The 13,626-nt window shown below is 40.5% G+C and overlaps 1 protein-coding gene across 1 annotated transcript in view; it reads left to right on the top strand.

Moving 5' to 3' along the window:
* MAP3K15 (mitogen-activated protein kinase kinase kinase 15) overlaps nucleotides 1-6,822 on the top strand; it is a 122,741-nt gene extending 115,919 nt beyond the window's left edge. The window contains 2 exon segments of the mRNA XM_075196539.1: nucleotides 1-17; nucleotides 6,075-6,822. The exon segment at nucleotides 1-17 is cut by the window's left edge and continues 60 nt beyond it. Coding sequence (XP_075052640.1) covers nucleotides 1-17; nucleotides 6,075-6,153 — 96 coding nt within the window. The 3' untranslated portion in view covers nucleotides 6,154-6,822.
* Nucleotides 6,823-13,626: the final 6,804 nt, after the last annotated feature.

Raw genomic sequence — 13,626 nt, 5'->3', positions numbered from 1 at the left:
AAAAGCCTAAGACTCAGGTATGAAAAGACATTCTGTACCACCACTTTTGTATGCTGTACATACATTGTGTTTTTATAGTCTTACTTTGTTTATATATCTTACTTGCATATAGATGTGTGCTAGCTAGTGGCACGTATATGTGTGTTTTTAAATCTAACATTATGCCATGACAGTCAATCACAGGTTCAGGGCTGCCACCAGAAATTGTGGGACCCAGTACACATGTGATAGGCAGGGCCCTTTCTTCCTTCTCTCTCCAATCCTAAGTTATCCCCTGCCCAACATTTGTCCTTTCGCCCATTATCTCCAGCCACCCCACGTCTCCTGAAGCAGTTTACTTATCTATCTGCTTCTCGTGTTTGCTCCGTTTGGCTCCTATTGTGACATCATTAGATACATGACATCAGCAACGCCTCAGAGATCCGGGCTTTTCTCTCTCGGGAAGATGTGCACCTGGGGGTCTGGGACTGGAGCAAATGGCGACAGCCCCCACAAATAGGCTTGCATCTCAGGAGAAGCTGCTGTCTAGAAAGGGCATCCGCCACATCCATTAATTCACTACGTAGGCCACTCTCCCCTAATAACTCTGGGCAGTTCCCATACTGCTGTACTCCCTGTACCCCTCCGATGCCGGCCTTGCACATGTGCTGTGCTAGCTAGTGGCACACATGCTGTACGTGTAATTTTTTTTTAAAACAAATGCTATGCTATGTAAATTAACACTATCAGTTAGCACTTCTGTAACTGGTGAAAATGATACCCAGGACTTGAATCAGCTGCATCTACGCTTTGTGCACCCTAACTGTACATGGCCTATGTTAGGCCGCCCATTAAGGTTTTGGGGGGTCCAAGGCACTTAAGATGGGGGGCCCCTATGGTTCAAAAGTAAGAGCCTAGTAGGACAATTTATTTATGAGGTGATTTGACTACTTTTTTAATATACAAATAATCATTAACCATCTAATCAGTCAATCCCCTCATCCTCAGTCATTAAATATCTCAGGCTCATCACAACTTCTTCATCAACAACAACCTCCCCATCACCATTTAATACCCAACAATTTAGAATTAACTCCCTCACCACTCCCCTCTAGTATGAGTCAGGAATTGGGAATCTTGCCAATTCCATGGGTTGCAAAACAATGCAGATTTATAAGACCTGTTGTGGATGGATGAAGCCAAAGTTTACAAAATGCATTTTGGCTCTGTGCATCTGAGGAATCTCAAATCTGACAATATGAGCTGAAGCCAATTGACCGCAATTGTCTATTGAGCTGCAGCAACTACAAATTAATAGAGCTGGCTGTGTGATTTAATCAACATTGAAAGTGTAAGACAAAGCCGTTGTTCCCAATCCTGCACAAACGCTTTATGTATTTGGAATCACCTGGAGACGCGCTCCCCACCAGTCTTACACTGCAGATGCTCTGGTCAGGACCCACCACATCAAAAGAGAACAATGGCGAGTGCCCAATGCGGCCGACTTTGCTTGCAGCCCTATTGGCTGCAAACTTTTGGCATCTGCGAAGAGCTTCAAAGCTGACGGACGGGGGGTGTGAAGGCAGGGGCTGGTTGGCAACTTTTGGTCCAGGGGAGAGTCCATCCAAGTGGCCCAGAGTTTACCACCACCAGATGACGGAGGGGACATTTCTAGCACTGGACTGCTGTTCAACCCTTTCCCTCTCCATTCATGCACCAGAAAATAACTGGTCTGTGTGGTAAAGAGGGGAGGAAATATTGTTGTTTGGGAACTCAGAGGTTATTCAATAGTGAATGGCAGATTTCTATTGAGTAGCCACTGAATGGGGCATGCTGCTCACCCTTTGTCAGCAATCCAGCATGAAGCTGGATATACCTGTCCTGACAGCTCAGGATAGTCTCCCAGAATGGGAGCAGAATCAGTGTAGATGTTAGCGAGTGCTGCTCTCTGCTACCTGCTCTTGCAGCTTAGACTACTTGATGCTGCTGCTGTTGGTGTTTTAAGCTCAGTTGCTGTTTGTCCGGATCCTGGAATGTTGGGTATTTGTTTGGAATAGATATGGATAGTTATCACCTCCGGGAAAGCAGAGCAACCAGTGACCACTGTTATATGAACAGTGCAGAATTCTCACTATCAAGCAGTGAATGTCAAATCATGCAACGGAGATACTTTAGGTGCATCCTACAGGGCAATGCATTAAAATTATTACATTACTGAAACAAAACTACACTTTTTTATATCAACTTTTATACATCACTAACTGGAGCAGTACTTAAGATAAACTGATAAGTCATGAAGAACAGGTGCCATCATGAAAAATATCCAATAGTGAATATGATAGCACTGTCCTGCGCATGAAAGGTTGCTAAGATCAGTACAGCACAAGGCCAGACTGAGACTAAAAATCAGCCCTGGCATTTCAAGTATACAGGCCCACCTTAGTTCTAGCAGGAAAGAAACTGTGTGCCGCCGCTGCGTGGCAGTGCCGAAAAGGGCGTGACCACATTGTGTTGTGGGTGTGGCCAGCATGGTTACATACATTATAATAAAACATTACATTTATCACGCCCTCCCAGCCACATCACGCCATCCCCCCAGACACATTATGACACCCCCAGCCCACTATACTTATCTGTGCTTCTGGAGCTGCTGACATCCATCGGGGGGGAACTCCCTGTAGAGTGAGCAGGGAAGCTCTTAGTCTCACGAGATTACCAAATCTTGTGAGACTTAGAGCTCCTCGGCTTCCTCCGCAGGCTGTGTCCTATCCAGGGACTGGGAGTAGCTATCAGATTCCTCCTGCTAACCAGAGCTGGATTAACGCTCAGGGGGCCCAGGGTATTTAAGACAGGGGGCCCCTATTACATGGTTATCATTTTAGACAAATAAATAGGCAATACTGTGTGCACTTCTGTTAGTTGCACGCATCTCTGCCTTCACAAGCAGTACAGTGTGAAGTGGGACATACCTCCCAACTGTCCTTGTAGTCAGACCAAATCTCACTAAACAAGACAGTCACCAAAATTCGGGACAGTTGGCAGACAGTCCTGCTCTCTCCTACCTGTTCTTGTCACTTTCGCCACCTCTGACTGCTGGTGCCTTTAGTTGCTGCTTGTCTGTATCCTGGAATGTTGGAGGCCCTATTTGGAAAAAAATAGGTACATGTAATTTAGAAAACTCCAACCAGCCCTGGTGTTTAATCAATACAGCCCATGTTTTATAAGTAGGCCTCCCTCCAGCCTCAACATTAAAATACTATTATTCACATTTAATTTCCCTCCCTCCAAATAACCCCAGCAATAAATTCGTAAATAGCATTTACGTTTAAGAAATATACCTATTTCCCGCAACCATCACTGCCATTAAATAATTCATATTCACATTTATTAAATAGATGTTATTTTTTCCCCAAACAGCCCCACTTTCACCAATAAATAATTAGCCCCCACCTTAACTCCAGCATTAAATTAATAGCTTACCTCCCACATTATATTAACACTCTCCCCCTTCCGTCATGCCAGAGTACGTGCCCCCAATTTATATTAAGCCACCATAGAGCCCACAAATCATATTATGGCATACAGTTGTGCCCTCAAATCATATTATACCATACAGTATTGCCCCAGTTCATATTATGCTACAATAGTGCCCCCAAATCATATTATGCTATACAGTAGTGCCCAAAAATCATAATATGCTATACAGTAGTGCCCTCAGATCATATTATGCTATACAGTAGTGCCCAAAAATCATATTATGCTATACAGTAGTGCCCAGAAATCATATTATGCTATACAGTAGTGCCCCCAAATCATATTATGCTATACAATAGTGCCCAAAAATCATATTATGCCATACAGTAGTGCCCCAAATCATATTATGCCACAATAGTGCCCCCAAATCATATAATGCTATACAGTAGTGCCCCCAAATCATATAATGCTATACAGTAGTGCCCAAAAATCATATTATGCTATACAGTAGTGCCCCAAATCATATTATGCTATACAGTAGTGCCCCAAATCATATTATGCCACAATAGTCCCCCCAAATCATATTATGCCACACTAGTCCCCCCAAATCATATTATGCTATACAATAGTGCCCAAAAATCATATTATGCCATACAGTAGTGCCCCAAATCATATTATGCTACAATAGTGCCCAAAAATCATGTTATGCTATACAGTAGTGCCCCCAAATCATATTATGCTATACAGTAGTGCCCCCAAATCATATTATGCTATGCAATAGTGCCCAAAAATCATATTATGCCACAGAGTGAACATATTAAAACCACTAAATTATATTTGTATAGACTGTTAGTTTATATAAATATTCATTATATAAACTCACAGTCTATACAAATATATAGCACGGTGCATGCTCTGACTGCCCGGGACCCGGCCTATCTTACCATCAGCACTTCTGGCATTTGCAAGAAGTGCCAGATGGCCAGTCCGGCCCTGGTACAGCATGTAGCGTGGATATTCTCAGCCACAGCCGCTGGGTAGATGGTGAGAGTGCCAATGTGAATCTAGCAGAACCCACCCAACACCCAGACATACACTCATGAGACACAAGTACAGACCACCCTGTAGTGACTGACACACTAACACAAGCTCATGGGATGTACACGCTGGAGTGCCCCTCACAACAGAGTGTGAACTCATAATAAACAGTCATTAACTGATGGCTTCTGTTTAATGTCCCAAAACGGGGTACAGTTGAACAGAGCTGGCTATAAAGGACCGTATGGTTACACATAGCGATATTCTTCTGCATCATTTTTAAAATGTAATAAGATCTTAAGTCCCAGGATCATATACTCAATAGGTTCTATGTCATGGGTTATGTTTTCTGCCTCCCCAATGAGTTGTTGTTACAGCGGTCCCCTTAAACTGGTCTGCACCTTGCTTTTTGTTTGTTGCACCATCCCATGTATGTGCTTCAGGGTCTCTTCTTACCTATATAGTGGTTTCTGTACAACCGGGAAGACCTGAAGAAATTGAGCTTCCCTGGACAATGTCATGACATCGTCTTGAGCTGGTATTGACAATGCATATAAACAAGATACTTCTCTGATCATTACGGAAGCCTGTTTGAGGCAAAAAGGCTAACCTCAGGAATGCAAATGTCATTTCTGCACCCAGCTGAAACTGTACAGCTGCATAGACAGTGGACTAGCCCGGAAGTCTACTAAATAACGTAGGTGGCTGACTGGCTTGTCTAGAACGGTCCAATATAGATTGTGGAAGCATGCAGCTTTTTTATTTTTCTTATTTTAAATAAGTAAAAAAAAGGCTTTCTTCAAACGGTAACGCTGGTCCAGGGCGTCCCGTGTGCCCTCCCCTTCATCCGGCTGTGAGTCCTTTCCTTCCCTCCCCTCCCCTCCCACGTACTAATCTTCAAGTTATAGGCAGTCGTGTCACTTGATTTCACACACGTGAATTGCATGAAATTGCGTTCATTGGCGTAAGGTCTGTTTATGAGCATGCGCAGAGCTATTTCACGCATGATATGCTACGCAAATGGACATACGCCCCTTAGTCTTTAAGACACTTAGCAATAAATGTAGTGGAATAGTTTATTAATGTACAATCTTCATTAAGTGTGGTGTTGCTTTCACAATTTATTGCATGCTTACATGCAAGTTTTAACAGTCAAGCAATTGTTTTGCTAAATTCCATAACCTTTTGTAAAAATGTATGACAGCTGAGGAAGCAAGTCAACTTTAATTGTTTGTAATTAGTTTACAAGCTCCAAAATATGTAGTACTAGAATTCTAGAAATGAGCAACATAGGATATTCAATGTTTTCATTATACATATAGACATTGTTGTTTTTAATAGAACAATTTAAACAAATTCAGTTACAGTACAAGCACCATTTGTTTGTGAGCCATCAAACATCCATCTTGCAACTTATGGTTTCAAATCATATGATTAGACACATGACCTGGCACCTATAAGGATGACAACAGTTGCAATGACACGTTGTGCAATTATTATGATGATAATATATCAATGCTTGTGTCCTTTAAGATAATAATAATTTAATAATGCAGTAACTTAAACGTTTCTCTCTACTCCAGGGGTGGACCTGTTTGCAGGATCTGGAAAGCTATCTCAAAATACAGGAAGCCTAAGAAAATACTTAGTGTGGACAATTAACAATAGAAATATGTTTGACCTACTGAGAGATGTAAAGTGTACCATATAGGAAAAACATTCCAACTTTTAAATTATTTATCTTTTGTACATCACTGTATAGCAATTTCATAGTCTGTATGTTTTTTTGTATGTGTAGATGTTTTTAATCTGTTTGTACTGTATCTAGTAGGGTATTTCTTCTATCAGAGTTCGATCATTGCTAAAATGGAAGCATAGTGAGTGGTACACTACAAAGTGAGCTATGTAGAGGTCATAGTAGATCATTGGAAACTGCTCAGTTGGACATTAAAAAGAGGGAAGTGGGAAGTAAAGTGACTCACTGATGTGTTCACAATAAACAAGGAGACAGTCCTTTCATGGGTGGGCTGAGTACACATCCAGGAACCAGCGAGAGCACTTTGTGCCTTATGTCTTGATGATGTCAAAGCTACAAACCCTTGATGAAATTGGATTATAGTGCTTGTTAGCACTTCCTGCAAACACTGTTCTCTCATAGTGCTGGTCACACATAAGCATATCTTAAAGAAATATATAACAATATATACACACCGATCAGCCACAACATTAAAACCACCTGCCTAATGTTGTGCAGCTCTGACCTGTCGTGACATGGACTCCACAAGACCTCTAAAGGTGTCCTGAGGTATCTGGCACCAAGATGTTAGGTGCAGATCCTTTAATATTATATATATATCAGCCACAACATTAATACCACTGACAAGTGAAGTGACTTTTTATTCATTACCCATTTCTCAGAGTTTACTATGCTTTTTAATCCTTGGCCCATTCTAAGTGTATACACCAGAGCATCAATGTATTGCTATTTCATGTTATTAGGTATATTTTGCCTTTGCTATTACCTGCTATATTGTATTATTAGAAATATAAAGACTGTTGCCATATGGAAGTGCTACTGTAGCACAAATTGCTGAAAAAGTTAGTGCTGGCTAAGGTAATCAAGTTAGGAAAGGTAAATACCATTTGTCTTAATCGTCCATGGGCATAAGGTGTGGCATAGATCTGGGCTGTTAGTAATCAGAACAATGTCTGAGTGACTGTTAATATAGCTAGAGGCACACCACAATTAGTTATCTAGGTCAACAGGTAATATAGGAGGTAATTAGATTAGAACTTCCAGATTATGCGCAATGTGTCTCCACAGTACTATACTGGCTGAAATATCATTAGAAAATGTATTATTATGCATCAATATAAAAGTTATTGTATAAAAATGCATCACAGACGACTCAGATCGTGTAATGCTGCAGATACAATGTGTCAAAGGTCTTAATGTTTCATGCCAGTGTGAAGTGTCATTCCCTGATGTAATATTGGAACCCTTTGTTAAGGGTATCCAACCAAATAGTTAATTCAGTAAAGCCATTCCATTGCATAATTAAAGTATCAGAGATTGTATGTCTAACACTTAAATAATTTAAGTGTTCACTGATAGACCCCTGCTGAAAGGAGGAGGATTGGAACATCTTGACCCTTCTCCCTGTGTAACCAGCCAGAAATATAAGGAGAGCAGTATGTCAATGGATTCATTCTATCTTGGAGGTTCCTGGACAAAGAACTCTGGGCCAGGCATCATGGTGCCGCCAGAGGTAACCCTACCAGGACGGTCTGTGTAAGTCAGTATCTCAGGATAGGTGACATAGAAACTTTCTAGCTAAACGGTAGAGGATAAGACTCTGAAGAATACTGAGATTGTTACTTTGGAGTGCCGAGGCTGCTGGAGGATACATACTACCATTTACCCTGTACCTTGTGAACGTCTTATGGTGTTGTGCTGTCATAATAAATCCTTATTGTTAATAATATTCTGTTCTGCCCAAGTGAGTTGAATCCCACAGAAGGTAATCACCGTCCCAGCTAAGGGAGGTTTCCTCAAACAAGTGAAGAGTTAGTTCATGAAGCTGATGTGTTGGAAGCAGAAAGAAAGAGGAAGGGGAAGGATCTGAGCGACTTTGACGAGGTCCAAATTGTGATGGCTAGACAGCTGGGTCAGAGCATCTCCAAAATAGCAGATGTTGTGGTGTATTCCCAGTATGCAGTGGTTAGTATATACCAAAGAAGATGCAAGGAAGGACAATCGGTGAACCGCCTTCCAGAATTGTTCAGGAATGTTTTGAGGAACATGACAGAGTTCAAGGTGTTCACTTGACCTCCAAATTTTCCATATCTCAAACCGATCAAGCATGTGGGATGTGCTGTAAAAACAAGTCTTGAGCTATGGAGGCTCTACCTCGCAAGTTACAGGACTTAAAGGTTCTGCTGCTAACGTCTTGGTGCCAGATACCACAGGACTCCTTCAGAGGTCTCGTGGAGTCCATGACTCGATGGGTCAGAGTTAGGTTAGGCAGGTGGTTTTAAAATTGTGGCTGATTGGTATATATTATATTTAACATTAAATATATTGAAGGGCACTGAGCCACTTTAACTGTCACAAGAAGCCTTTTTATACAGTATCATCTTAATGATTTATTTTCTTGGTTTAGTAAGCCATTAACGCTTACATGACAAATGATACTTCTGCTATATACAAAAACAAAAAACTCCCCTCTTTTTATTGATAAGCTAACGCCCTTCACCCCTCCCCTTTATTACTGTACAACATGGGCCATGGACATCTAAGGAATTACTATACACTCCTGAACACAGCTGTAATGAATTACTAAACTTAAGGAATCGGATATAAGCGATCAATGGATATTTTATAAGATTTTTACTGACTGATCTGTAAGATACAATAAAACGATGATTTAAACAAGGAAACACTTTCATGTCTTTGAGAACAGTGCTTTATAATAAGAGCTAACAAAGCATTGAGGAATTCAGGGTCCTTGCCAAATGACTGCCAGACAAATACGTCTGTTAGATAGAGGGAAATGATGCCAGCAGCAATATGCAGAAAGCTGACATTGCGGCAATGAGCTCCAGAGCTCCTGCCCGCTGTTATACTTAGATGGCTTCCACAGAACCAGCGAGCATATGACATCAATGTGGGAATGCAACACAAGTTGTAATGTCAAACAGGTCCACAGAATTTTATCATTTTATTGAGCCATTACTGAAACTTAAATAGAAAACCTAATATGGGACACTGAGCTGAGGTTAATCAACCCTTAAACTAGTCTCCAATTTGTACATGTATTGGGCTATCAGTTATTTTTATTGCACATTTTAGAAATCTATTATAATAAAAATGTTCTGAAATATCCAGTGATCATTTATGTTAGACTCCTGTGTGTGTGGTATTGTATCATTGGGTCATTCCTTTTGTGGATTTAGTATTCTCTCACATTTTCAAACTTTACACTACTTGTCTTTTTACCTCAGTTTTTTTTGATCATCTGCATCACACTGTTTAACTGTCTTTAAAGGTCACTGTGAAGACTTTGCCCCTACGTATTAAGTTAAAATGTGAGGCATCATCAAAATGTGATTGTAAAATATGTGTTGAACCTTAAATGTGATTAAAAGTGACGCATAACGCCATACATAGGCTGCCATAAAGTTCTGCACAACGGCGGTTTTTAACTTCCACCTGTCCAGGGGTGGACATAGGCACAAAAAGACACAATATAGAAAAATGTTTATAGGATATATATATATATATATATATATATATATATATTTCTTTAGGGCTCATAATTTATACCAGTGAGGGGCAACGCAAGGTGGAGGGCTGCAGGCACGGCCCTCCAACCTTCTAAGGGGCCGCCCAGAGAAAGGCAGGAGAGCACAGTGCAGTCCCTGCTCCTCCGGGAGGCGACCTCCCTGTACTTTGCAGAAGAGGTCACGTAACATGGAAGTCCAATGCACCCATTCCGATAAAATCGGGAGCAGCCAACACCGGGGCACTTTTTCATATAGTATGATGTGAGTGAGTTCTCTGTACAACGCTGCGGAATCAGTGGCGCTATATAAATAAATGGTGATGATGATGATATAGTATTCGTTTCATACTGTGCTGCTTTTATCATCCATTGGTGCATGTTTTCAATGCACATGTCACCAGCTATTATTCATGTGTGCAAGGCCAGACCAACCTGCATAATCCAGTTCACTTGTTTCAGTAATTGGGTATATTTGGCTGTGGGGTCCACAGGAAATCTATAGATTTTTTTTCTTCTAAATTTGGAGTTCATGACAAGAAAGTGTGAACTTACAGACAATAGGATGCAGAGAATAAATGGCAGCATATGCAGGGGGAAGAAATAGAGTTTCTCAACAGTACATACCTGTGTAGTCACGTAGGACAGGAAAAACAACTCACAGGAAAACATTATTTTGGCTTCTTTAAAGAAGACGTTCACCTTTATGGCGTTTTATACCTTAAGGGATGAAAGTGCAACACTTCAATCTAAGCCCTGCCATACGACTGATACAGCACTTGCCTTTCCTGCAGAATACTCATCTTTGTTCACTGGGTGTTTGCAGTCCTCTGTTTATAGCTGGTGCAACTTAATTCATAGGTGGCAACATCAGTAGTGGGAGCAAGACACAGACACACAACTTCATACCTCTGGCCTAACAAAGGTGAGGATTCTGTAGGGAAGGTATGTGCTAGATCCACTTTGCAAAATAATGTATCTTGCAAATGATTAGACATAGCTGTGGCTTCATTTATATTTTGCACATTAAGAGTGGTTGTATTTGCAAAATAGGCCCTTTATAAACTTAGTATTAAGGTATTAAAAAACCCACCCATTTTGAAAGGTAGTGTGTAATTATTACACCATTTTAATGATTAGTATATTACAGTTTAGACTAAATGTGACATTTACGTTTTTCTATAAAGTGAGTTAGCTCTGACACTGATACATCAGGAAAAGGATACGTGTTTGTGTGGGTTTCCTCCGGGTGCTCCGGTTTCCTCCCACACTCCAAAAACATACTAGTAGGTTAATTGGCTGCTATTAAATTGACTTTAGTCTCTCTCTGTCTCTGTATGTTAGAGAATTTAGACTGTAAGCTCCAATGGGGCAGGGCCCGATGTAGATGTGCTCTATGTACAGTGCTGGGGAATTAGTGGCGCTATATAAATAACGATGATGATGTAAAGCAAGTACTGGGAGCCACCAGCAGGCCAAAGTACTGTGTTGCATTTCCTGATCCCCTGTAGCCCAGAGGTTTAAACTGAACATCTTTTAAATAACAAACAGATGGTAGCATTAAGTTAATAGCAATGTATAGCATACAAAATTTTCAGCATTGTCAGTATATAGCACAATTACATTTTCAAATATTCATCTTAGAACGTTGCTGACAACACCTGATGTGATCTAGAAAATAGACTTTCCCTTGCCCCACTTCGGCTCACCATGGTTTTTAGCAGAGGTGATATAAGGGGGTGGGGTAGCTCTGAACTGACAACGCAGATGCAAATTATAAAAATTGCTTAAATGTTGGGCATCATGGGAGTCACAGTTACGAAGCAGCTGTAGACACACTGGCTGCATATCTCTGGTATGGAATATATAAACATGAAAACAGCATACAATGATTTTATTAGTCATTCAATGCTATGCCATCACATTAGTGCTGATAATAAGTACTATTTATGCACAACTTGCAAATGTTAATTTGCATGCAAGTCTGGTATTGCGTGCTGTAACCCTACAAGTATTATGTTTTATGCCAACCAAATATTTATCAAGAAAATGCATAATTTTTGTAGTAACAATATGTGGCAGTTGTATTACTAATGTCCTTTACACAATAAAGTAATGTTACAGTAAAGGTAGGGTGCAAAATGCCCTAGACGTTACCTAATTGGATGTCTATGGATGACATAAGAAAGACATTAAGGATACTTTATTAGTTTGGAATTGCTGCATGTCCAGGCCTATCGCGCCTCTTCAAAATCCTTGCATAGCTGTCAGGTTTCAGTTGGTTATATGTCTTGCTCCATTCACTTTACTTGCATAGTTCAGGCTACCCAAGACCAGACTAAGGGGTAAATGTATGAAGCTCCGGGTTCTTCAACACCCGCGAGTTCGGCATCTTCAGCACTTAAATTTAAAACGGCGCTACCTTGTAAAGGGAGACTTCCCTTTACAAGGCAGCGCCGCTTTAAATTTAAGCGCTGAAGACGCCGAACTCGCAGGTGTTGAAGAACCCTGAGCTTCATACATTTACCCCTAAGACTTAACTCATACTAGTAGTGCCACATGCACATGCTGGTTTTTTTCCACGTATTGCCCTTTTTAAATCAACATTTCATACCCAACCCAAAAGTTGCTTGTCTGATATTTTTCAACATCGTTTTTAGAGATTGATACAAAAGGTGCTTTGGGGACATGTTTTAAAATAAAATATAATAGTGAAATTTCATTGTTGTTGCTCTCAACACAAGGATAAATTTAAATGTGAAGTAAGAGGCACGAGGTTTCATATACTGTTATTAGTGAATATGTACCATTTTGTACCACAACATACTATACATGCATGTTCCCTTTGGTCTTGAAAACTCTGCTATAAGGATGAATTGACAAACCAACCACTGTCCTAGAGCACTAGTTCTGAAACAATTCCTCAGGACCCAGCAGCAGTGTATGTTTTCTGGATATCCTCATGGAACTCATAGAATAATTAGTGGCCCAACAATCTGATATAACCACATGTGGAGAGATTCATAAAACTTACATGGTGAGGTCTGCTGGACTGCCCTCACACCCGCTTATCCCCCCCACATTGTACACGCACTGCCTGCATGAGCGCTCAGGCGCCACCACTGAATCTTGTGAAGAGCGGAGTATACCTTTTGACTTTTCAGTTTGGGGTGAAATTCTCCTTTACTTCCAGTTCATGAAACATTTGTTGTATGTATTAGACCTACCCTTTACACACAAATAAATTCTTTAGACTCTTCCTTTGTTGCTGGTATTTTTGTTCTTGACTCTGATTTTTGAGAAGTCTATTTAAACTCGGCACTGAAAGGGTTAAATGCATATTAGGATGGTCGTCTGTATGCCAAGTATAAAAAGAGCATAATGTCACCTTAAATATATAAAAAGTTGGATGCAAACTGATAATTTGGACTTTTGAAGACTCAGCTGGATCAGAGGAAAAAGCAGCAAGAAAAAAAAATAAAACTACCATAGTTGCAAGGTTTTTGCTTTACAATGTTACTGGATGTATTTGAATAAGATATCTAAAGTATCCTCACAGCTTTAGTAGTAGTAAGGAAGTCAAGAAGTAAAGTTACACATGGAGTGAATCAACATGGCCAATTGTGTCCTACCTTCAATGGTCACAGCGGCTCTTCCTTCAGATGTGTATTCATTGTGATACCAGTTAAGCACATTTCGACCACCAGTATCTACAGTATGAACTTGGCAGATGTTTCTAACAAATTTTGGATACCTCTCCCTGAATGTATTATCAGGTCATTTTTGGGAAGTAATATTTGTATATAACACTTTCACATGCTAGGGAATGTCAAGTGCAAACACAAGTGCTTCT

This window comes from Mixophyes fleayi, chromosome 2 (genome assembly GCF_038048845.1).
Source record: "Mixophyes fleayi isolate aMixFle1 chromosome 2, aMixFle1.hap1, whole genome shotgun sequence".
Lineage (NCBI taxonomy): Eukaryota > Metazoa > Chordata > Amphibia > Anura > Limnodynastidae > Mixophyes > Mixophyes fleayi.
Note: the sequence above shows the minus strand (reverse complement) of the source record. Positions and strands in the feature narration are given on the sequence as shown.